This window comes from Meriones unguiculatus, chromosome 2 (assembly GCF_030254825.1).
Source record: "Meriones unguiculatus strain TT.TT164.6M chromosome 2, Bangor_MerUng_6.1, whole genome shotgun sequence".
Lineage (NCBI taxonomy): Eukaryota > Metazoa > Chordata > Mammalia > Rodentia > Muridae > Meriones > Meriones unguiculatus.
This window is the reverse complement of record NC_083350.1, coordinates 56199026-56226464: the sequence shown is the minus strand read 5'-3', so window position 1 is coordinate 56226464 and position 27439 is coordinate 56199026. Positions and strand designations below refer to the sequence as shown.

Here is a 27439-nt window from a genome sequence, read left to right as displayed (position 1 = left end):
ATCTGACCCTGGGGAAAGCCAGCCCACAGCTTAAATAGCCTCTGGGTAGCCAGCCCCAGCATGCCACGTGAGCAATGCAGATAGGTCCACATACATGGAAGCAAGCCAGATCCTCAGCCTTAGCCAAATGTGGAGTTGTTCGTGACAGAGAGCACTCACCATCGGAAAGGTGGAAGGTGGAAACCAGCTCCATCTTTAAGGTGCGGCATTATGCAGCTCTCTACAGTTCCCCCTTTTTGTTTTAGACGCATCAGGCAAGAGTAAAGGTCTGATCTCTGATATTAGAAATTTTTAATCTAGATTATTTTGACTAAGTAGTTCTAAATGTCTATCTCTGTGGTTTCTTTTCATGTTGTACAAATGTATATGGAAAAGTTTTATGTGAAATATGAGAATATCTCTTTTTTTCTCACCTGGAAATAGACTGACATGGTACCTAAAATTACAATATTAAATTAACCTTAATCCAAATCATACATAGTCCTTAACATAGACTCTCTTCAAAGAGTCTCTGAATTTAAGGTAAAAGAAAAAAGAGATTTGGAAACAAACTCACTAATTCCAAAGCATAAAACCTGGACAAATAATCTGAATTACTGATCTACTAATGCTTGAAAATATCAATAGGTACATAAAATTCTAAATACATTCCTACATACAATATTTACACCTTCCATTTGAAAATGTGAGTGTGGGTTCAAGGAGGTAAATGTACAACTGGCTAGATCTATTCAGACACGCTGACAAAGTGTCCATCTCACTTTACTTTGCCAGCAATCAGCTAATTGGTAGGTCATACTATAAGGACATTTTCTTCTCATTCCAACTTCATGTAATTGGCTTATTAAGAACCAATAGAACACCAACCATGCCCTTTAAAAGAAATTACTGAAATAACAGACAAAATATAATTACAAGTCATTTGACTTTAGAACAAATGTCCCCTAATTACAATCACTGAATAAACAAAGGAAATGCTGAGGAGCGTTTCTGCCGTAGGACCACAGTCTCCTTCCAAAGCTTCTTCTGTGTGGACTAACCACAGTCATTTTCATTAGAGAACATAGTTGTCATCAAAGATGGCTACCTAGGAATTTCAATGGCTGTGTTACTAGAGAATAATCTGAATGAGTCTTTTTAATACTCAGACCTATAAATTCTGGTCTTTGGAGGCATTAAGGAGATTGTAAAGAACTCTGCCCCGGAGGGCTAGCGCAGTCTGGATGTGTCATACACCCACATCCTGGTGTGATTAAGCTTTCAGTTGTGTTAATTTCCTTCAACTGACTCAGTATCTCTCCCAGGCATCTTTCATATTCTGTATAAATCACTGTCATACAGTTGATATTCCCTTCTCACCCGGGTTTCTAAAAGAGACTTCACACAGCAAGTAGAGGAGAAATTTTAATTATAATTTGCTCTCCATTCATAGTTCTGCTCTTGAAAAACGTCTGGTAATCATAAGCACTTTAAATAATTCAAGCTAAAATGGTAGAATAAAAAGCAATCAGGTGACATTCTGGTTACTTTTCATCTACAATGCGTGGATTTTTTTGGACTTCCCAAAAGAGCACAAGGCATAGGTGTGTTCTCCCTGACAGCTTTTGTTTTCACCATTACTCTCCAGTTCAATTAAATTCTACCAAGGATGTCAAGCGTCCATTTCATCTCAAGCAGTTTGTGAAGCGGTTGCTCCTATATTATCTTTCATGGCCATCAAGAGAAAGAACAGCATCACCTCTTTCTTACATATGAGATAGGCACCAACATGACAGAAATTGATGGTGCAATAAATACTTTTGCCATTCATCCACCCAATTTCTTGGCCTTTCTTCTGTGAACCACACACTGATCTGGACTTTATGAGACTTTAGTTATAAAGTCAGATATTGTGTTGCATTTAGAAAAAATACTTAGACTGTAGCACATATTACAAGAAACAAATAGCAATAAGTCAGACACAAGAAGAAAAATACTATGTATGCTCTCTCACTTATAGAACCTAGATAAAAATTTATATATGAATACATACATGTATATGTGTGTGTGTGTGTGTGTGTGTGTGTACACACAGATATGGAAAAACAGATGATGAAAGTTATCAGGAGTTATGGTGAGGGCTAGTGTAAGCATGATTGAAAAGAAGCATTTAAACCCTGAAGCAAATATTTGAAGAAGTAATGAGGTCAGCTCTAAACACTGAAGTGTTTTCCCAGAAAAGGTGATCAAATGCAAGCGTGCCAAGATGAGCAAGCATCTGGCACACTCCAGGAACAATGAGACCAGTGAGGATAAAATCAAAGGGATGAGGTTCAACAACAAAACATTAAATCAGATGGGCAAAGTGTGCTGTCCTTGAAGACCTTTTCATTATTTATTTTTCAGTTTATGGACTGAAACCAGGGTCTTAAAATTGCTAGCCAGGTTGCTTGCCAAGCCCTTATCAAATCATAAACTTATTTATTTTGTCATCAAGAGCCTGAAGAACTTGGTCAATATGTTGACTTTTACATAGGTGTAAAGGAAATTGATGGAAGCTTGTGACCAGTAACGTGACACACTAGAACAATAAATAGGAAAGCTTGGTTGGAGGGTAGATAAACAAGCATGGGAATTCAGAGAGAAATATGGAATGGAAAGATAAGAATTAGGCTAATAAAATAAAATTAGGGACACCAATAAAGAGGCTGTCTCTAATAAAGAGGGGGAAATGAGCCAGACATCTTGGATGCCAAGTCAAAAGGTATGTGAAATCCAAGAGAATTTCTGTTAATGGCAGTTTGTACAGAGAGATGGAGAGGAAGCAGACACTGGGTAACCACTGACAGTGTCGAAGCCATCTTCTCTAAGGAGTTGTATCCATGCTTGGATCTAAATGTTGAACTGAAACTTGCTTCGTAAAAAGTAAAGAAGTTATTCAAAGTGACAGGAACAAATATTAGTGGAAACAGGCAGGAAAAGGTTACCGAGTGTACGGAAACTCAAAGGAAGCCTGATTTGCTGGAGCTTGGTTCAATGATGATGCTAGAATTCTGTTTCCAACCTACTGGGTTCCATGTGAATTACCTGTCCCCTCCACCTCTGCTCAACCACATGGTAGGCAGTTGTGTCTCCACATCTTGGTCTCTGTCAAGAGTGACTTCGTGGCACTCATTTTTCACAATAGTGGCATTCAATCTCTCCCGCCCTCATAACCATCTCTTCCGTAGTGCTTTCCAGACCACAGCTCTGTTTCGCTCTTTAGAATAATGACATACATTAATCTGTGCTAACACATAAGTGACTCTATATTCCTTGGGGCACTACCACCTCCCCACGGAGCATTTGCATTTTAACAAGGATTTTCTTGTGACACAAAGAAGTGAAAACTAATAGTGCACATTTCAAATGCTGGGTAGAACATTTTAGTCTGTTGGAAACCACACTAGTTCTTTAAACCCATTTGGAAAGTTTGTATTCTCCCAGAGATCCTGCAACATGTAAACAGTGTGGGAACTGTGCCTTGTGCTGGTCAACTGCACTATTTTCCACCCTTCTGCTTTGCACACTAATATGCCCTGTGCTCTGCAGAGGTCCTGTCCATCTCATTGAAGTACTTTGCCACTTAAAAAAGCTCCTTATTTAGAGAAGCATGCCAAGTGATTTAGAAAGAATATTCTATATGTGGTACTTCATTATATTTCTATAGTCCTTGCCTGTTGCCCAAAAAGAATATGAATCTTTTGAGTGGGGTTATTATGTGGTATTCATAGTGTGTAAGTGAAATTAAGGTCTAAAACACTAAAAGAAGGAAAGCATTTTCAATCTATTCAATTATGAGAATGTAACATCCTTGAAAATAAGATTATAAATATAACCATAAAGTTAGTTTCATGAATTTCTGTTCTGTGAAAACCAAATAAATACTGCAGCAGTTGGAATAACTATGTCATGAGTGATTTTGGTTTATTCAAGTTGTTTTCCTTCCGCAGGAAAAGCAGTTGTAAGAAAGAATTGAATAGGTCCTTAAGGCCAGCTTAACTAAATTGTGTCCTGCATTAATATAATGAGCTCAAGTCATCATAATTCAATGAGAAAGAAATGGACAACTGGATTCCAGATAAAAAGACACAATCAGCTCTTAAAGGCAAAGAGGGGGGGGAAGCAAAATAAGGAAGCTTAATAAAAAATATAATCTTTGCCTATTTCTCTACAGAGCTGACTCCTGCAGCTTGCACAATACCTTTAAAATACCTTATAAATATATTTATATTGAATACAGAGGAAAATCAAGAGGATGTAAAGAGGCAGAAAAATAATTATGACCTGTGCATAATATTCTTAATTTTTCAAGGAAATTTTCTTCATGCCTGTAACTAGCCATGAAAAGTTGTGTGCTTCAATCAATACAGAAGTATAAGGAGATCAACTTTGCTTTAACGCTACCGAAAAAATGTAAAATAATTAACGTTATATAATCAGCATTTTTTTTCTCTTCTATTTTTTTTCTGCCCAATCAGTACCAATGCCATCACTCTGACAATGGCTAGTAGGAATTCCTGTCCATTTTTTCAGCAAGGAGGCTTTGATGATTCATTAATGGCCAGTAAATAAAAGCCAATTCACTCTGCAAATGTGATTTTTATCTTTTAAGAAAACATACTTCTACCTTCTGGTCCTGTGGTATACTAAACTGCCCTTCTCCAAAACACCACTATTTTCTATTTAATTAGCTCACCATATAGTCTCACTTATTCTTCATTTTGTCCACCTTTTCAGGAGCACTGGAAAGGCAACCAACTTTGTTTGAGCTCTGTATATGTATATACATGTTTAATATTATACCTGCATGTGATAGCAGAAGGAGGCAGATAATTCCTGATTAATACATAATTATTCAAAATTAAAATCCTCTTTAGGTGCAGGAAAGACAAGTCCTTCAGGGTCCACCTGTCACCTAATATCATATCCATGGAAAGCTAGTTCAAAGTTTTGTTTGCAGCTTTGCTAATTAGTCAAGTCAGGTGCTTGAGTTCCTGGGGTTTCATGTTGGTCTTCGACTGAGTAACAGTAATCATAGACAAAAACAATTCAAACTATATGAAAGTGCCTTGAACAATGATGTGGACTACAATGGCTAGTCTACAAATAAAAGCATGATAGGTACATTTGCATCTTCACTTTAGGGGAATTTGTCTTTTATTTCACAAAAAAAAAGAAAAGAAAAGAAAAATAACTACAACTTATTTTTTAAATTCTATTATAACTGTGTGTAGTAAGACTTCTTAAACTCCAAGTTACAATGAAGCTAAAGGACATATCTTAACAAACAATCTTAGATTATTTTCTCAAAGCCTCTAATAATTCCAGACTTCCTTGAAAAGCCTTCATGAAGAGGACTTCTGAATTCTCGAGTGGGTACCAGGAGATTCATGTCACATGAACCGAGTTTGTATCAAGCGGAGCTTGGAGGAGCCGGGACTCTACTCTCCATCCTTTCTAAGTCCTTCCAGTGTGCCAACTTATTGATCTCTTATACCACTGACTCCCTTCAAGGGATCAAATGTTCACAGAATTTCTTCCTCTAACTCCTCTTCCTGAATTGAAAATATCTGAGCATTTGAACTATGATATTTATATTTTTATTTATGGAGAGCAAAAAGTTTTTTGCATTATAGAGCATGTTCATTTATTGACATGAAGGTTCAGACAACAGGGTCTTAATAGGGATGTGACTTCGTGATATTTCTGTAATAATTTCTCATGAAAAAAATCAGGCTATATTTAGCATGATGTCAAATGCTTAGAGATGTTCCCTTTCAACTTCGTTTTAGCCATATTCTTATCTATCATTACTAATGTGATTCCTGCATGAAGTCTTTTACCATTGGAAAAATAGAGCCAACTTTAAATAGTCATACAATAGCCACTGTCTATAGGAATGAAAATTACTGGTTACTGGCTTTGAATATATGAGCAGTAAGATATAAAGCAGAATCCTTCCTTTGAGACAAACATTGCCAATAACCAATATTCTCTTAATTTTATATAGTCTAAAAATTTCAGTTTTATATTTATCTTAAAGAAGGATTAAATGAAAGGTGAGAGCATAAAAACAACAAACTAATTCTCTTATTTCGGAAGATATGTATCTAGAAATCTCAGGTAATATGGCAAATAGATTTGGATAAGTACTGTAAATATTCCTTCCCTATTGCAGTTATGAGATAAGTACCCAGGATGGGTGTTATTCTTCTCTAATCTGTAAGATAGTCAAGCCACGATAACGCGAATTTCCCCTGGAGATGTCATTAAGTCATCAGGAAGAGAAGCTAAGCAGCTGGAACAGACACAAAGTAAATTGTCTGAGCCTTTCACCCTCTACCATCAGGACAACAATGGAAAATTGTTAACCAGTATCCCATTACAGAAGCCAAGAAATGAGATGATGGGAGAGTCAAATTGAGAGCAATCAACTGCTGTTTCCATTTTTCAACCTTCTTTCAACACCGCGCTGTTTACTTCTGGATAAAAGTATAATTTCAGCTGTTAGCGTTGAATGTCCAGGTAGCCTAATCTCGAGAAATGGGTGTTCTTACAATCTATCTGCAAGAGTCAGACCTATACATGCCACATGTATTCCTTGTAAAATAGGCACTAATAGTTTGTTTACATCTATTACCTTATTTTAGCAATTATATTACACATGAAGGATTTGGAAGAGGGGCTGGTATATGTAATACCAGTATATACAAAACACAGACATGAAAAATAATGAACAACAAAGTGTGCTTGATGATATCATGTTATGTATTATATTACTTAGTTTTCCAGCAATGTGCAAGATTCAGAGCTTTTAGCAAAAGGTTTTCCCATGTCTATAACTCAAGGTAGGTGATAAAAGGCTGTCAGCATTCCAAAATTAAGGCGTTTCAAAAACTGGCTGATTGAATAATCAAATAATCGCTGAAGATGATCACTTCTAATAAGGTACAACGGGGTTGCTTTCAGAAACAAAATTCAGTTCCTTAGGGAGTCCATTCTGGTTAGCAATTCTGTGAACTTGCTGTACTTAAATCCTATTAATTCAGTAAACCTAATGAGGAGCTCTTAAGGAACTATTACACTTTTTAAAAGTAAAAAGTGGGACCTGGAAAGGTGTCTCCGCAGTAAAAGCGCTAGTTGGCCTTGCAGAAAACCCGGGTTCACTCTCTAGGACCCACATACTGGTTCATCCCGCCAGCCAGCCATAAGGAGCCCTGCAGCTCCGTGCCTAACTTGCCGAGAAGTAATGCTAATGCAACCTGAAGCTTAATGCATTTCTAGCCAAAGAATACTACGGTGGACTGTGCTTGAGAGTTCCCAACTGTCTCCAAAGCAGTTTTTCTGAATGAGGAAACTAATTTTAAAGGCACCTTTCTCTCTTCAAACAGGGGAGAAACTTGTTCCTCGTGGCATGTTTCTCCACTGTTATTCTGGGAGGAAATTGCACTGGAGGAATTAAGTATTCTGGATTTGGAGCACAAATCATAGTTTGGTTCGTTGTGTCTCAGTTTCCTCATCAACAAACAAGGATGTTAAGTGAAATTAGGCCTGTATTTAAATGCTTCCCCAAATGCAACATCAAGAGAAGTAACTAATTCTACAATCAGATACTAGAGACTGAAAATGTGATCCGTGTGTAGTAATCACATCAGTTATATTACTCAGAGCAGAGGTTTTTAATTCATTTTTTTTCTAATGGAAAATATCCATTAGTGAATCCAGAAATCAGCATAATGGATTTCAACTATCATTTACCAGAATAACTTGAACAAAGTACAAAATATGAAAGTGCATTATGAGAAGGAACGACAAATACTCTCTCATGACTCAGAAATTCATACACGTATATTCATGTGTATTTATATGCTGTGTGAGAAAATGAACTGTACTTTTATTCTCTCATATTATCAACAGTGCTTAAAACCCACTTATTTCGTGTATCTATTCGAGCTAGAAGAGCAAAACAGCTTGGACTTACCGATCGTGGGGTCATGATAATCCGGGAACTGGTGGCTTATAAACTGCATTGTCACTGCTGAAAAAAAAAAGAAAACACTGTCAGCCCTTACCTATAAATTATTCATTAGCATAGCTCCACATTTTAATCTTTTCTAATAAGTACCTCTCTTCTGTGAGTGACTACGTTGATTACACGGCATTAGCTAACATGTTATAATGAAAATACAAACAAACAGTTATGAAAAACAAAAGGTCTATACTATACATTTGTAGTAAATATGTTCAAATTACGTGCAACACGATGCCCGGTCTAAGAAGAGCATGGCCGAGTGATAGGGCCTCTCTGTTAGCTCTGGTGAGCCAAGAAGTGTCTGGCTGTCAAGAAGTATATGGAATCTTTTGGGTCCTGAGCTTTACGATACCAGCTGACTCTATGTCTCTGTCACCAGCTGAGTGGTCAGAAGTCTGGCTCCAAATTGAACAACTAATGATGACTTGGGTGATCTGTCATCTCAGCTTGAAAGATTCAGTATATCTAAAGCTGAAATGGAATATCCTCAGTCTGTCTCAGTAGAAATAAAGGAACACATGCCTGTTTCCTGAAGTGATTAACCACCTCAGCATTTGTCTCATGACAAATCTATTTAAGCTACTTGTGCTGACATGCTGAAAATGTCTTTAGATCCTTCCCTTCTTTTATCTTCCATACAAATAATCTAAATATCCAGTTCCTCTGAAACACCTTTCCAATCTGTCCAGATTCTTTCTGCTATACCCTGGTTCGGGGTCCTATTTTTTAGACACTCTTTTTCTGAATTCTGACTTACAAGGCAAGTCAAAATGGTACCATAACAGCATTCATAAGCAGCCTATTACTGACTACTAGGATAAAGACCATGGCCTTGAATACAATAACAGCCTGCAGAGTTTTGCACAGCCATTCTACCTCTCAGTCTAAGTGTGTGCCTGGTGCTCAAACCTCCTGAGCAAGCCTTCATTACATGCTCTAAAATAGTATCTGTGTCAGAGCACCCAGTCTCAAACTCCAGCCAACACTGAATCTGGTTTAACTTAACCCTCTTCTCATCTAAACCTCAACATTTGCACTTCTGTGTTGTAATTTTTGATAACTCAGTTTTAGCAAGAATTGTGTTGATTCTATTTAGATAGACTCTCCCACCATTCACATCTGATGATCCTTTCAATATGAAATGTTCCTTACAGAACCATGTAACGGATTGTTTATTCCCAGCTGATGGCACTGGCTTGGGAAGATGTGAAAATGTCATGAGGTGGAACCTAGCTGGAGGAAGCAGATCTCTGGAGGCTGAGTGGCCCTGAGTGATATTTGTCTCCAGTCCTTTCCTAGAGCTATGCCTCCTGTGTGTCCTCAGGAGACCCACCTCTGCCAGCACATTCCTATCACCATGTTCTTCCCAACCCCACAGGGCAAGGCAAATACAGAATTCACAGTCTGAAACCATGAGCAAATCAAGTATTTTCTTCTTCAAGTTATTCTCTCTGGTATTAGTTAGAGCCATGCAAAGAAAACTAATACAAAACATCAATAACTGTGCATCTTCTTCATGCCATGTCTCAGGAGATCTGATCAACTTGTCATCTCTCAGCAGAAACCCACTGAATCTGCTTCCGCTAAGCTCGCCCCAGTCTTCCATTGTATTCCACTACCTCCAGCCTAATCACTGGCTGAATTCTCTGCAGTCGTTGACGTATTTGTCTCTTAGTTCAACACCTACCTTTTTTCTTCTATTGTAATAAATTCTTAACAGAATAGGATTTTTGCTTTTGTACCTATTTTCCAGTTCTGGCTTCTTTAACAATACTAATAATGTTCAATTTATCTTTTCGAACATCACACTGTTTGAACCATAATTTTAACCTTTTATCTAAAATCTACCAGTATGTGATATTCCTAGAAGCTTTCTGGAACATCAGAAAACATTCATACAGTTACATTAATTCATTACCGTATATTGGGAAAGAGTGTAGAAGCTAAAATCTAAGAGCACATCTAAATGAAAAACACATTATTACCTTAAAACGCTGATTGTTGTATTTAAATATTAAACTTAAGAATCACAGAATTAATATCAAAAATAATCTGTCAGAGTCAACCACTACATCTGTTTATAAGAATGTAGAGCGTATATGCTTGGATGCTTGCTTTAATGGAAGCCCACTGTTTATTGGGTAATTGAAAAAGCCCTTCAATTATAAATGTTCTGGCCTGTCACTGAGACAGAACCAAGGAAAATGAAGCCAGCTTTTTTGTTTCTAAAAATTCAAAAACATAATCTTAGTAGACTAATATGTAAAAGTTTCTTTAATGTTTACAAAATGAACACCTAATAGAATATTTAATTGCCATTTTCTTTTTAAGGAAATAAGAAAATTTATAAAAATAATTTTAATTATTTATGTTGAACATATATATGTGTCTTCACATATATATACATACATACATATATACACATATATATTCAACATAAATATTTAAAATTACATATATATATATACACACATATAGTGCATTTCAAATTAGTAATTTAAAGAAACTTTGGGCCTCTACCAATGAAAGTCATAAAAGCCATAGTTCTGAAAGGCTGTCCTTTGCAATAATAAGGAAAGAACACTTATGACTGAAATTTTCATTTATGACATAAACAGGAAAAGCACACAGTTTCTATCTAATATTCTGTATTTACCCCAGAGATGACCTGCTCACAAGAAGCATTTGGGAATTCATACCTGGCCTAGAGAGATTCCACAGAGAGCTACTTTTAGATTTCTTCTGCCTAGCCAGACAACCTCCCTCTATCCATTCTCTATTCCTCCTGTTTACTTAGTCACCTACACCGTGGTGGTTTTATGAAGACCTGTAGGACATAATAGGAACACACCTGAAAATCTCAGCATAACTTGGAAATCAGCCTTTTGATCAGAATCCAGGATATCTATGAAAAATGCAACTTAGAGCAACAGAAACAAAAATTCTGTGCAAAGAGGTATTTTCTGAAACTGATACTCTAACAAAGGACCATGCATGGAGATAAGCTAGAATCCCTGCACAGATGTAGCCCATGTCAGCTCAGTTTCCAAGTGGGTACCCTAGTAATAGGACCAGGGACTGTCTCTGACATGAACTCAGTAGCTGGCTCTTTGATCACCCCCCTGGGGGGAATGCAGCTGTACCAGGTCACAGAGGAAGACAATGGACCCATTCCTGATGAGACCTGATAGGTCAGGGTCAGAGGGAAGGGGAGGAAATCTCCCCTATCAATGGAGTTGGAGAGAGGCATGGGAGGAGAAGACAGAGGGAGTGTGGGATTGGAAGGGGATGAGAGAGGGGGCTACAGCTGGGATACAAAGTGAATAAACTGTAATTAATAAACAAATAATTAATTAAAAATAAAAAAAAGAATGGCTGGAATCTCATTTCAAATTTGTGTTTTAGAAATTAGGTTTTATTCAATGGAAAAAAGACAGCATCTTCAACAAATGGTGCTGGTCCAACTGGATGTCTATGTGCAGAAAAATGAAAATAGATCCATATTTATCACCCTGCACAAAACTAAAGTCTAAGTGGATCAAAGACCTCAACATAAAACCAGACACATTAAATCGGCTAGAAGAAAAAGTGGGGAATACCCTAGAACTCATTGGCACAGGAGACTACTTCCTGAACAGAACACAAACAGCACAGGCTCTAAGAGCAACAATAAATAAATGGGACCTCATGACATTTCTGTAAAGCAAAACACACTGTCATCAAAACAAAACAACAGCCTACAGACTGGGAAAGGATCTTCACCAACCCTTTATCTGACAGAGAGCTAATATCCAGTATATATAAAGAACTCAAGAAGTTAAAAAGAAACAAATCAAGTAATCCAATTAAAAAATGGGGAACGGAGTTAAACAGAGAACTCTCTGTAGAGGATTGTAAAATGGCAGAAAAACACTTAAAGAAATGCTCAACATCCTTAGCCATCAGGGAGATGCAAATCAAAATGACCCTGAGATTTCACCTTACACCCATCGGAATGGCCAAGATGAAAAACTCAAATGACAACACATGCTGGAGAGGATGCAGAGAAAGGGGAACCCTCCTCCATTGCTGGTGGGAATGCAAACTTGTACAACCACTTTGGAAATCAATCTGGTGCTTTCTCAGACAAACAGGAATAGTGATTCCTCAAGATCCAGCCATACCACTCCTAGGCATATATCCAAAAGAGGCTCAAGTACACAAGGACATTTGTTCAACCATGTTTATAGAAGCTTTATTCGTAATAGCCAGAGCCTGAAAACAACCCAGATGCCCCTCAGTTGAGGAATGGATACAGAAATTGTGGTACTTTTACACAGTGAAATACTACTCAGGAATTAAAAACAAGGAAATCATGAAATTTGCAGGGAAATGGTGGGACCTAGAAATGATCATCTTGAATGAGGTATCTCAAAAGCAGAAAGACACACATGGTATACATTCACTTATATAGACCTACAAGATAGGATAAATATACTGAAATCTATACACCTAAAGAAGATAAACAAGAAGGAGGACCCAAGGTTAGATGATCAATCCTCACTTAGAAAGACAAATGGGATGGACATTGGATGTAGGAGAAAACAAGTAACAGGACAGAAGCCTACCACAGACAGCCTCTGAAAGACTTTACCTAGCAGCATATAAAAGCAGATGATGAGACTCATAACCAAACCATCGGCAGAAAGCAGGGAATCATATGAAAGAAGGGAGTGTTAGTAAGACCTGGAGAGTACAGAAGCACCACAAGGACCAAATATACCAGGGCACAGGAGTCTTTCACGAGACTGTTTCTCCAACCAAGGACCACGTATGGATATAACCTAGAACCCCTGCTCGGATATAGCCCATGGTAGCTCAGTGTCCAAATGGGTTCTCTAATAAGGGGAACAGGGACTATTTCTGACATGAACTCAATAACAAGCTCTTCCACTCCCCATCCACGAGGGAAGAGCAGCCTGGCTAGGCCACAGAAGAGGGCATTGCAGCCAGTACTGAGGAGACTTGATAAGCTAGGATCAGATGGAGGGGGAGGAGGTCCTCCCCTGTTAGTGGACTTGGAAAGGGGCAGGGAGAAGACGAGGGAGAGTGGGATTGGGAGGAAATAAGGGAGGGGGCTACAGCTGGGATACAAAGTAAATAACCTATGATTAATATAAAAAATAAATAAATAATGTAACTAAAAAAAAAGAAAAAAGAAATTAGGTTTTATCATTTGAATTTTTTTAGCTTTTATTAATTACACTTTATTCACTTTGTATCCCCCCATAAACCCCTCCCTCCTCCCCTCCTAAACCCACCTTCCCTCCCCTTTCTTCACTCATACCCTTCCCCAAGTCCACTGATAGGGGAGGTCCTCCTCTCCTTCCTTCTGATCTTACTCTATCAAATCTCATCAGGAGTGGCTGCATTGTCATCTTCTGTGGCCTGGTAAGGCTGCTCCCCCCTAAGGGGGAGGTGATCAAAGAGCAGGCCAATCAGTTTATGTCAGAGACAGTCCCTCTTCCCATTACTATGGAACCTACTTGGACACTGAACTGCCATAGGCTACATCTGTGCAGGGGTTCTAGGTTATCTCCATGCATGGTGCTTGGTTGGAGTATGAGTCTCTGGAAAGACCCCTGTGTTCAAATTTTCTAGTTCTGTTGCTCTCCTTGTGGAGTTCCTGTCCTCTCCAGATCTTACTATTTGCCACTTCTTACATAAGATTCCACGCACTTTGTCCAACAGTTGGCCATAAATCTCAGCATCTCCTTTGATAGTCTGCAGGGCAGAGCCTTTCAGAGGCCCTCTGTGGCAAGTTCCTAACTTGTTTCCTGTTCTCTTCTTCTTCTTCTTATGTCCATCTTCTTTGCCTTTCGGGATGGGGATTGAGCATTTTAGTCAGAGCCCTCCCTCTTGATTAGTTTCTTTAGATGTACAGATTTTAGTAGGTTTATCCTATATTATATATCTAAATGAGTGAGTATACACCGTGTGTGTCTTTCTGTTTCTGGGACAGCTAACTCAGGATGATCCTTTCCACCTAAAATCCCTAGAAAAAGAAGAAGCAGACACACCAAAAAGGAGTAGACGGCTGGAAATAATCAAACTCAGGGCTGAAATCAATCAAATGGTAAATCACTTGAGTTTTTTATCTTAGCCATTCTAATGGGTGTAAGGGGAAATCTCAGGGTCATTTTGATTTGCATTTCCCTGATGACTAAGGACGTTGAACATTTCTGTAAGTGTTTCTCTGCCATTTGATATTCCTTTACAGAGAATTCTCTGTTTAGTTCTATACCCCATTTTTCAATTGGATTACTTGATTTGTTGCTGTTTAACCTCTTGAGTTCTTTATATATTCTGGATATTAGCCCTCTGTCACATACAGGGTTGGTGAGGATCCTTTCCCAATCTGTATGCAGTCGTACAACCACTTTGGAAATCAACCTGGTGCTTTCGCAGACAGTTAGGAATAGTGCTACCTCAAGATCCAGATATCCTACTCCTAGGCATATTTCCAAAAGATACTCAAGTGTACAACAAGGCCATTTGCTCAACCATGTTCGTAGAAGCTTTATTTGTAATAGCCAGAAGCTAGAAGCAATCCAGATGCCCCTCAACTGAGAAATGAATACAGAAATTGTGGTATATTTACACAATGGAATAATACTCAGCAATTAAAAATGAGGAAATCATGAAATTTGCAGGCAAATGGTGGGAACTAGAAAAGATCATCCTGAGTAACGTATTCCAGAAGCAGAAAGACACACAGGGTATATAGTCATTCATAAGTGGATATTAGACATAAAATATAGGATAAACATACTAAAATCTGTACGCCTAAAGAAGCTAAGCAAGAAGGAGGACTCTGGGTAAGATGCTCAATCCTCATTCAGAAAGGCAAAAAGGATGGACATCAGAAGAGGGAGAAAACAGGGAACAGGACAGGAGCCTACCACAGACACAGGGTGGAAAGACTCTACCCTGCAGGGTATCAAAGCAGATGCTAACACTCATAGCCAAACTTTGGGCAGAGTGCAGGGAATCTTTGAAAGAAGGCAGAGATAAGAACACCTGGAGAGGACAGGCACTCCACAAGGAGAGCAACAGAACCAAGAAATCTGAGCACAGGGGTCTTTTCTGAGACTGATACTCCAACCAAGAATTATTCATGGAGATAACCTAGAACCCCTGCACAGATGTAGCCCATGGCAGTTCAGTGTCCAAGTGGGTTTCCCTAGTAATGGGAACAGGGACTGTCTCTGACATGAACTGATTGGCCTGCTCTCTGATCACCTCCCCATGAGAGTGGAGCAGCCTTACCAGGCCACAGAGGAAGACAATGTAGCTACTCCTGATGAGACCTGATAGGCTAAGATCAGAAAGAAGAAGGGGAGGACCTCCCTATGAGTGGACTGGGGGAGGGGCATGGATGGATAAGAGGGAGGGAGGGTGAAATTGGGAGGGGAAGAGGGCGAGAGCTACAGGTGAATAAACTGTAATTAATAAAATAAAAATAAAAAAGATTACAAAAATAAATAAATAAATTATTAAAAATAAAAAAAGTTACAAAAAAAGAAATTATATTTTCATACACTTGTCTTACCATTTATGTTTGTGAGGTGGATTTGCTCCCTTGGAGAGCAATCCTTAATTTTTTTTAACCCTGTGTGGGAACAAGTTCAAAGCATCAATCGGAGAAACATGACCAATTGTGTTCAATCATAGACAATGAAAACTGAAACCTGAAAAGTTAATGTGTCATACAAATTTTAGAAACATTTCCACAGAGCTCACCACACCTATGTCTTTACTTTCCCTTAAAACACCATGGAATATTTCTTTTTTTAATTAAATTTTTATTTTTTATATTAATTACAGTTTATTCACTTTGTATCCCAGCTGTAGCCCCTTCCTCATTCCTTCCCAATCCCACCCTCCCTTCCTCATCTCCTCCCATTCCCCTCTCCAAGTCCACTGATATAGAAGGTACTCCTCTCCTTCCATCTGACCCTAGCTTATCAGGTCTCATCAGGACTTGCTGCAGTGTTCTCCTCTGTGGCCTGGCAAGGCTGCTCCCCTCTCAGTGGGGGATGGTCAAAGAGCCTACCACTGAGTTCATCTCAGAGACAGTCCCTGTTCCCCTTACTAGAAAACCCACTTGGAGACTGAACTGCCATGGGCTACATCTGAGCAGGGATTCTAGGTTATATCCATGAATGGTCCTTGGATGTAGTATCAGTCTCAGAGAAGACCCCTGTGCCCAGGTATTTTGGTTCTGTTGCTCTCCTTGTGGAGCTCCTGTCCTTTCCAGGTCCTACTATCTCTCTCTTCTTTCATAAGATTCCCTGCACTCTGCCCAAAGTTTGGTTAAGAGTCTCAGCATCTGTTTTTATACACTGCTGGGTAGTCTTTCAGAGGTCCTCCACAGAGTATTTCTAAAAGAAGTAATCCAACACTAAGGCCAGGACAACTCTTCACAGACTTTAGAAACCTACTTAATAAAAACACTCAGGATGGAACAGATCTTGCCTTGATAATCAGAATGTTTTACAGCATTGACTTATTCAAAATAGTTAAAACTTTCCACAGTAAACCAAAACTGGATAATAGATGAATCTACTGTTTTCAAAGATTTGCTTGCAGTAAAGTCATTGTCAGTCTACATTTTACAATTCATATCAGTGTCTGCCCTGTTGAACCCAGTGGGAAGCCGTCACTATTAGGGAGAATCAGAATACCAAAGAATCAGGACACTAAAGAAGAAGCTTGGGAACTGATTAGATTTCATAAAGCTTCTAACAGTCTTGATCCAAATTCTTTATGTGGATCATGTAAAATGTGGTATTAGAACATCCAACTTGTATATAAAATCCAACCATCATACTGTGATTATGTGCACAACAAGTGCATTTTTTAGCTTGAGAAGCATTACCAAGTGCTAAGTCACTGATGGGTTTGGGTGTTTCATTTCTCTCTCTCTCTCTCTCTCTCTCTCTCTCTCTCTCTCTCCCTCTAGTATGATATTTAATTTCTTTCACTGCTGTTAGGTCTTAAACCCAGGAGAAATGGCTAACTGGGGTGACCTTTATATCAAAGTAGAGCTAGCTGCCAGATTCTCCGGCTTCCCTCAGTCTCTACCTGTTACATACCCTGCCCCTACCCTAAACTTCTCCAGCCCAAGAGTTTTCCATTTAAAGAAATAAGTAGAAAATAACATGACTCATCCTGGGTTTCAGGAAAGAAAGAAAGAAAGAAAGAAAGAAAGAAAGAAAGAAAGAAAGAAAGGAAGGAAGGAAGGAAGGAAGGAAGGAAGGAAGGAAGGAAGGAAGGAAGGAAGGAAGGAAGGACATGACTATGGTATGGCTAGGTATAGTGAAAGCAGAAGTTTATTGTAGGTAAAGGGGGCTGGACTTAGATGCTCTACACATATGTAGCAAATGAGCAGTTTAGTCATTATGTGTGTCTCTAACAATTGGAGTGGGAGCTGATTCTGACTCTGTTATCTGCCTCTGGATCCCTTTCTTCTGGCTGGGCTGCCTTGTCTGGTCTCAGTGGAAAAGGATGCACTTAGTCCTGGGGTGATTTGAGGTGCCAGGTGGGATAATACACCTTGGGGCCTTCCCTTCTCTGAGAAGGAAAGGAGGTAATAGGTGGTAAGGGGTGTGAGGGTAGAATGGGGAAGAGAGGAATAAGAGGACTGAGATCAGGCTGCAAAGTGATTAAATAAGTAAATGAAAATAAGGTGTGGGGGGAGGGGAGACCCAGTCAGAGGCAGGACACCTGGGAGAGTCCAGAGTGAACATGACCAGACTGAGCAGCATCATTTGAGGAGTTGGGATGGGGACTAGACCAAGGGGCCAAGGAGGTAAGCAGTAGACTAAAGGAGGGCAGGTAACCAAAATAGATGGATTATACAGGGAACTGAAGCTGGTGGAAGAGCAGCCCAGCCTGTGGGGTAGAGGGTAGAAGTCAAGGTATATGCCAACCATGTCCCATAGCTGAGAGGGACTGAGGGATACAGGAAAACCTGGTGGCCAGGTCTGCTTTGATGACACCTTTAAATGGGCGCATCATCTATTTGTGCTAGGTTTGAGACCTAACAACTGCCATGTCTAGGAGTTGATCCAGCCCTTCTCTGTACAAATCTCCCTCTTAGAAGCAGATTGCTTTGCTGCTCACCACACTGCACCTCTTGCCTGTGTGAATAGAAACTTGGAGGCGATTTCGGTATTGGGCAGTTGGGATTTCTTCCAATGGCTGATTTTACCTGTAGTTCACTATACTTTCTTTGCCTCTTCTATTGTCATTTCTCTCTGCTTCTCTGTAATTGCAGATCTGTAGTTAACAAAATTCTTTAAAAAATTCAGACACATGCATGCAGAAGCAGAAAGGCTAATGGATCTGGGAGCCTGAGTCTACTAGTTTCCATTTGTCTTAAAGGGATTTCCTAGTGTAAGACTCGAAATGGCTACAGCAAATCCAGTTTCTTCACTACAGTTCTTCACTTCCCATTCCTGTCAAAGTAGATCACAGATAGAAGAATGGGATCCTTCCATCAAGTGGGTCTCCCCACACTCTCAAGTACCACTGAAACTCTACAACAGAGTGAAAGGAGAGAATTCCTGGATATTTGCAAGAGAAGACCTTGGAGGAAATGTTACAAACTCTGCATGCATACAAATCATGTTCCTCCACATGCTTTCTATCATCATAACTTAGCTATTTGCCTGGCCTTGTCTGTAGCATAGATGCAGTGTATTTTGAAAGGAAAAGAGAAAAAGTCTTATATAAAAGATAAGCTCAAACACACAGGATGGGGGACAACAGTCAAAAAATGTGGCATTTTCAAATTTAAAAAAATAAAATGTCACCATCTTCCTCTCTGAAAGAGCAACAATCCTTTAACTAACCCAATCTTGGTTTGAATATTATCTTAATATCCTTTGAGTTTCCATAAGGAATTCTTTAAAGCTGTGTAAACAGAAATGTCTTTTACAATTTCCTAAACATCTCAAGAAACCATTACAAGGAATTCAACTTAATTTAAATTTTTATGGATGATAACAAAAGCTATATGCTTTATATATGGTTTTAGAAGTAATTGTTTACATGGGGTATGGATGAATTGCTGAGTGAAATGTTCTTGTTGCAGGTGAATTGAACAGCCATAGAGAAAATTAAGGAACCATAGTAAGGGGAAATAAGTCCTGCTTCATAGTGTGATCATTAAGGCCACCGTCACAGTTTATTTTGATTGATGTATGGACAGAATGTACAGGTATGAAGAGGAAATTTGATGAGAAAAGTTGAGTCATTGACTATAAACTTAAAAAATTTAGAAGTGAAAAGAAAGAACGGTTTTTTAATTAGGTGCTATCTTTTGTTTTCTCAGATTATTACAATACTTACAGATTTCATATAAAACACTTTTGATTTATTAGAGGTTACATAATTAACATATTTTGTGTAGGTGTAGTGATTCCTAAAATTTTTATAAAATATTCAGTAAATATGCACAATGAATAAAGACCCAAAAATGGCTTGAACTTCCATAAAATAAAAGTAATAAGAGATTAATACAATAAAAGTAATCATGTTTTATTTGATCTCTCCCTTCTATGAATCTCTTAATTTAAATTTTCACTTTATTATTCAGGGATTCCCATAATTTACAATTTCATTTTCTAGTTAACTTTAAATCAACGGTTCTTCTTTTGCATAATGCAGTATGAAACCATCCAATTTACGTTTCCAAGAAATCTGACAATATCATCTATCTTTCCCCTTGAAATGTTAGCAGTTTATGGCCAGAGGCAGACTGTCAGTTATAGGAAAAAAAGAAAAATAAAAAGAAAAGAGTTGTTTCCTACAGAGTAACACAAAACAACTGAACGGCTGTACAAAAGCAGACCATTCATTACTAATTCTCCTAACCACACCCACCCTTCAAAGGGAATTTGATTACTTATGGAAAGCACTAGACTGAAGCACTCTGCATAATGATATAATCTAATAGCAAAGGCAGGGGACAGTCAGTCCCACTGTCCCTTTGGGAACTGAAGACCTGAGATAGGAAATATGAAACTAAGGGGTTGGTCGTAAGGGATTAGTCACGCTTCTCTCATTTAGGGACGTGTTATGACTTGGAAAAATTGCTTAAACTTAACATTTTTATTATGTTGTGAGTAAAACAAATGGCTGGAGAAAAGACATATTAAAGCGGGCTCCAGGTCATACATCCTGCCATGCCTCATTCTCCACTCCATTGTCTTGTCATGACCACCAGCAGTGCCACCAGGATCATCATGATTATCAGCATATCTTCCTCAACTGTCTGAGATGCAGTTCCATCATGTCTTTCTTCAGCCTCCATCATGTATTTCTTTTCTGTTTCTATCGGTCTTCTGGAAGTTCCTCATCATTCCAATCATGCTCCCCAAGAAGAGACCTTAGTTAATGCTATTCTCCCTGCCTAGTCTGTGATTCCTTCAGACACCTGTCATACATACACTTTCACATTATTACTCACATATGGCCTCCTTGGGAGCTGTCCCACCACCTCTAAATTTAAATTAATACTTACTTACTGTAACTCCTTGTCTCCCTTGGTTGACATTACTTAAATCATTGATTTTTTTATACTTTCTTTTTTTAAACTTTTATTAATTACACTTCATTCACTTTGTATCCCCCCATAAACCCCTCCCTTCTCTCCTCCCAATCCCACCTTCCCTCCCCTTTCTTCACACATGCCCCTCTCCAAGTCCACTGATAGGGATGGTCCCCCTCTCCTTCCTTCTGATCTTAGTCTATCAGATCTCATCAGGAGTGGCTGCACTGTCATCTTCTGTGGCCTGGAAAAGCTGCTCCCCCTCAGGGGGAGGTGATCAAAGAGCAGGCCAATCAGATTATATCAGAGGCAGTCCCTGTTCCCATTACTACAGAAACCCACTTGGACACTGAACTGCCATGGGCTAAATCATTGATTTTTAACTCTTAGTATTTATTATGTAATAGTGCTTCAGCATTTGCGGCATATTATTGAGTGGCATAGGCTAAAAATATGTGGAAAGATGGTCAGAGAAGCTCTGATAAATGTATATAACCTTGCATCCATATTAATGTTTACATGGTGACAGTGCAGTGGAAAAATAAAGTTGTTGGATAATTATTAGAATATCTAAGTATAATAAAAAAAAAGAAAATTCTCAGAAAGTGTAGTACGTTTGCACAATGGAATACTTACTACTCAGCAGTTAAAAATAAGAAAATCATGAAATTTGCAGGTAAATGGTGGGAACTAGATAAAATCATTCTAAGTGAGGTAACCCAGAGGCAGAAAAACACATATGATATATACTCACCTATAAATAGATATTAACCATATAAAATAGAATAAACATACCAAAATCTATAGCCCTAAAGGAGCTAAACAGCAAGGATGACGCTAGGGAAGATGCTTAATCCTCATTCAAAAGGGTAAACAGGATATACATCAGAAGTAGGAGAACACAAGGAACAGAACAGGAGACTTCTACAGAGGACCTCTGAATGACTCTACCCACCAAGGTATCGAAGGAGATACTGAGACTCTTAGGCAAACTTTGGGCAGAGTGCGGAATCCTTATGGAAGAAGCAGGAGAAGGAAAAACCCAGAGAGGACAGAAACTGCACAAGAAGAACAATAGAACCAAAATACCTGGGCCCAGGGGGGCCTACAGAGACTGATACTCCAACTAAGGACCATGCATGGTGAGGACCTAGATCCCTTGTTCAAAGGAAGCCCATTGGCTTCTCAGTTTCCAAGTGGGTGGCCTAGTAAGAGACACAGGGGCTGTCTCTGACATGAATTCAGTGGTCGGCTCTTTGATCATCTCCCCCTGGGGGGTGCAGCTTTCCACAGAGGAAGATGATGCAGCCAGCCTTGAAAAGACCTGAAAAGCCAGGGTCAGAGAGGAGAGGAGGTCCTCCTCTATCAGGGGACTAGGGAAAGGGCATAGGGGGAGAAAAGAGAGGGTGTATGGGACTGAGAGGAGACGAAGAAGGAGGTTGCAATGGGGATACAAAGTGAATAAATTGTAATAAATAAATATATAAATTAAATTAAATTAAAGATAGACTTTAAAAAAAGTCACTCACCTGAAACACCATATGATCCCTTCTAAAGTCAATGTAATAGGAGAAATAAAATATATTTATTGAATTAGCAAAAATTTTCTTAATTCTTACTGTAGTTTTCAGTGTTGAAAATGGTGACTCTTTGGTACACTATAAAGAATTCTGAGTTAAAAACTGAGTGATGTTTATCCCAAATGTGCACTAGTGCCTCCTTTCTTTTTTCTGGTTGATGTACTTTTTTTATAATTAAATTTATTTATCTTTTATTAATTACAGTTTATTCACTTTGTATCCCCGCTTAAGGCCCTCCCTCCTCCCCTCTCGGTCCCATCCTCCTTCCCCCTTTTCATGCATGTCTCTCCCCAAGTCCACTGATAGGGGAGGTCCTCCTCTCCTTCCTTCTGATCTTAGTCTATCAGATCGCATCAGGAGTGACTGCATTGTCATCTTCTGTGGCCTGGTAAGGCTGCTTCCCCTTCAGGGGGAGGTGATCAAAGAGCAGGCCAATCAGTTTATGTCAGAGGCAGACCCTCTTCCCATTACTATGGAACCTACTTGGACACTGAACTGCCATAGGCTACATCTGTGCAGGGGTTCTAGGTTATCTCCATGTCTGGTACTTGGTTGGAGTATGAGTCTCTGGGAAGACCCCTGTGTTCAAATTTCTGGTTCTGTTGCTCTCCTTGTGGGGTTCCTGTCCTCTCCAGATCTTACTATTTCCCACTTCTTACATAAGATTCCCTGCACATTGCCCAACAGTTGTCCATCAGGCTCAGCATCTGCTTTGATAGTCTGCAGGGCAGAGCCTTTCAGAGGCCCTCTGTGGGAGGTTCCTACGTTATTTCCTGTTTTCTTCTAGTTGATGTACTTTTAACATGTGTTCTCCTTAATTCTTTATGGAGCGTCTATAAAATGAAGATTCAGAAAGAGGAATTCTATACTGGTATTATGGTGGCTTTAAACACAAAGCACATATCAGCAAATTTAAATCCAGTAACAAAGACAAATGTAAAAACTGTAAAGGGTTAAATATTCCAAACCAATTATACTTTAAGAACCAAATCATCACAGTTCAAAGAAGGGGAGAATATTTAATGCAATCTACTTGTTCATTAGCCATAAGACATTCACTAAGATGAAGGTGTTTCTCCATTCTTCCGTATGGATGTGGATGTGGGTGGGTAGAGAGCGGGTGAGGAGAGAGGGACTTGACGTTGAAGGATGGTGTACGGGTTGGGTGATGGCACCGTTTGGGATGATGCTCAGCTGGAGTTGGAGGAGAGAGATGGCTCTTCAGTTCTCCATTTGTCTGAATACCTCTCTTGCCTCCAGCTACTTCCATATTTTTCTGCAAACAACTGCTAATAGAAAGTGTGCCCTCCGCCCCTTAAAACATCTGTTTATCTTCACTGACTGATATTAGCAAATGACTGATGAAACACAGAAACACAATGATTTTGAAACTCAATATTACCAGTCATTGCTTATTTGTTCCATGCTGACAATTTTCTACTTGGTGAAAAAAGAAAAATTGTCACTTTTCAACCATCTTTTTCTGAAATCTTTCATCATTTAGAAAAAGTCCCAATTTATTTCTAATATCAGAGATCAGACCTCTACTCTTGCCTGATGCGTCCAAAACGAAAAGGGGGAACTGTAGAGAGCTGCGTAATGCCGCGCCTGAAAGATGGAGCTGGTTTCCGCCTTCCACCTTCCCGATGGTGAGTGCTCTCTGTCACGAACAACTCCACATTTGGCTAAGGCTGAGGATCTGGCTTGCTTCCATGTATGTGGACCTATCTGCATTGCCCACGTGGCACGCCTGGGTTGGCTACCCAGAGGCTATTTAAGCTGTGGGCTGGCTTTCCCCAGGGTCAGATGATTGTTCAAGGTTCCTGAATAAACTGCATTGAAAAAAAAAAAAAGAAAAGAAAAATCATAATGTCCTTAAGTAATGAATTACTATTGACAATAGAGTACCTGTACTGACATCTATATATATGCCATTCCCTTTATTTGCTTTCTTTAAAAAATGGAGACAGTTATTGGAACTTCTTTTACATGAATGTGTAATGGAACTGCAGACAGTTCTGAAGTTCTCATAATTTAAGATATGTGCAATTTATCACAGGAGTTACCAAAGACAACCTTCCATATACTATATGAGAATGCAACTTCTTATCTTTTGCCATAGTCAGGTGCATATTCTGGCTGAAGATGGCAATCTTTTAATGAAATCATATCCTGTCATTTTAGAGAATTACTGGTGTAATAAGAATAGATGGTACATAGACTTGAAAACTTTTTCATAGGTTTAAAAGAATATTAACAAAGTGTAACACCTGTGATGTAAGCATTTTTATCATCTTTTACAATGTCTAAGCATCCTTTTTTATTTGCGGGTTCTCCATATTACATCCGGTAATTCTGTAGTAACTATAAATTAGTGATAGACTAGCCAGCTGCTTTCTGAGCTTCTGGATCAGAGTGTTATGGAGATCTCAGATATCTTTGCTTACTACATTGTTTTTTCTACCTGAAATTATCCATCTTTCACCATTAAGGCTTCAAAGTTCTGGACTCACTTTCTGAAGCTGTTTTTTTTTTTTTTTTTTTTTTTTTTTTGTTCTTTGTTTTTTTTCCTTTCAGCACAGCGTTCTTTATTAAGCTACAGAAGCTCTCGTGGAGAAAACCTGATAGCAAGGTATATAGCATTCTATATTCTTAACCCATCCCATCATTTACATCAATAATGGCATTAACTATATAACGTTTCTATGCGTTCTATGGGGATTTTTTTATTTATATTTTATTTCCAAGTGTTCATTTATCTTCATAGAATTTTTTTGAGGTAACAAAATTTAAAAGCAATGGTTAGCAGGTCAGAAGTCATATATAAGATTTAGGGTAATTCTGACACATTGGAATGACAGGACAAAACCAAATGGAAGAGATGGATTGTTGTAGAAATCTTATATTGTAGTTAATACAATAATATTAAAATTATATAGTATGAATTAATCTTGTCTAGCATCCATTCAAATAAGAAAACAGATGTGAATGTTGAATTTAAATGTATACAGGTATATGATACTGATAAACTGGCCATTTGGAATGAATTGTGGAATTATTAATTTTCAAGGTATTGCTTATTGGTTCTCTATAGTGGATTTTGTTTTGTTTTGGTTTGGTTTTTGTTTTTTATTTTTTTATTTTGTTTTATTAATTACACTTTATTCATTTTGTATCCCCTCATAAGCCCCTCCCTCCTCCCCTCCCAATCCTACCCTCTCTCCCCTTTCTACATGCATGCCACTCCCCAAGTCCACTGATAGGGGAGGTTCTCCTCTCCTTTCTGATCTTAGTCTATCAGTTCACATCAAAAGTGGCTGCATTGTCCTCTACTGTGGCCTGGTAAGGCTGCTCCCCCCTCAGGGGGAGGTGATCAAAGAGCAGGCCAATCAGATTATGTCAGAGGCAGTCTCTCTTCCCATTACTAGGTAACCCGCTTGGACACTGAACTGCCATGGGCTACATCTGTGCAGGGATTCTAGGTTATCTCCATGAATAGTCCTTGGTTGGAGTATGAGTCTCTGGGAAGTTCCCTGTGTTCAAATTTTCTTGTTCTCTTGCTCTCCTTGTGGAGACCCTGTCCTCTCCAGCTCTTACTATTTCCCACTTCTTACGTAAAATTCCATTCACTCTGCCCAACAGTTGACCATCAAGCTCAGCATCTGCTTTGATAGTCTGTAGGGCAGAGGCTTTCAGAGACCCTCTGTGCGCTTTCTCAGACAACTAGGAATAGCGCTTCCCCAAGATCCAGCCACACCACTCCTGGGCATATATCCAAAAGAGGCTCAAGTACACAAAAAGGACATTTGCTCAACCATGTTTGTAGCAGCTTTATTTGTAATAGCCAGAAGCTGGAAACAGCCCAGATGCCCCTTAACTGAAGAATGGATGCAGAAATTGTGGTACATCTATACAATGGAGTATTACTCAGCAATGAAAAATAAAGAAATCATGAAATTTGCAGGTAAATGGTGGGACCTGGAAAGGATCATCCTGAGTGAGTTGTCCCAGAAGCAAAAAGACACACACAGTATATACTCACTCATATAGACATACAACATAGGACAAACCCACTAAAACCTGTGCATCTAAAGAAACTAAGCAAGAGAGAGGACCCTAACTAAAACATCAATCCCCATCCTGAAAGGCAAAGAGGATGGACATCAGAAGAAGAAGAAAACAGGAAACAACCTAGAACCTTCTACAGAGGGCTTCTGAAAGCCAGAAGAAGAAAACAGGAAACAAACTAGGAACCTATAGTGGATTTTTTTAAGAAACATGAATGACTGTACTGAGCTATATTATATTCAACTTTTCCTCCCCTGCTACAACCCTGAATGAGCAGTTAACATCACAGATTCTTCTACTAGTCTCCAGCCCATCGACCTGGGCCCTGGCTTCCTGGAGAATTAAGCAAAGAAATAGCAAAAACAGGTTATTGTTCAGCATAAACTTAAAGAATTGAATCCTGCCTCTAATACCTAAGGCTGTTATTCACTCCAGTAGTCAGAGAGGGCCATTTAGAGGGAAATAAAGTCCTTCCTTCTGTAACTTTGTGCCTTTGCAAAACTGTGTCTTTTCAGATAACCAAGATAACATAGTTTAACTTAGTGGAAAGTAAATATAATCAATGTACTGTTTAATAAAACTCTTTGATATACATGTTACACTGATTTGAAAAATAGCTTGAATCTAAGATACAAACTAACTGTAGCACTACTACTGTATCCAGATCTCTTGATCTGATACAGACAGCTGATGAACCAGACATGGTAGCAGTGAGTCTTGGCTCATTAAAACTTCGGGGTGGCCATAGTTTCCTTCATGAACAATGACACAATAAGATCTAACTGGAAGTTGTAATTGAAGCCAGCACTGCCTGCTGAGAGCTGCTCCCCATACTATGGCCATGGTGTAATGGACAGGGGCTCTACATGTATGGCTGTGATACTTAAATTACAAAGCAGTTCATCACAAATCACGTGGACTAAGTTACCAAACACTTTCTAAATTATTTGTCATTTCATATACCTTATTGTAAGGTTTTTAAATGCCTTAGGTTCATTAATGTCACAGGATAAAGAACTCTGGGGAGTTTAGAATATTTCCTTAAAGTCATATAAGAATCAATATTCCTGCACATCAGTATCAGTCATGTAAACTACTTTTAGAATAACGCCATCGTTGTGCCTATGCGAGAAATTCCAA

The 27439-nt window shown here is 38.9% G+C and overlaps 1 protein-coding gene across 4 annotated transcripts in view; it reads right to left on the bottom strand.

The window, feature by feature from the left end:
* The window catches only part of Rit2 (Ras like without CAAX 2), a 337828-nt gene that overhangs the window by 252012 nt on the left and 58377 nt on the right, over positions 1–27439 (bottom strand). For all 4 annotated transcript variants that reach the window (XM_060377524.1, XM_060377523.1, XM_060377522.1 and 1 more), the window contains exon 2: positions 8003–8059. In XM_060377524.1, coding sequence (XP_060233507.1) covers positions 8003–8059 — 57 coding nt within the window. The remainder of the gene's footprint in view (positions 1–8002; positions 8060–27439) is intronic.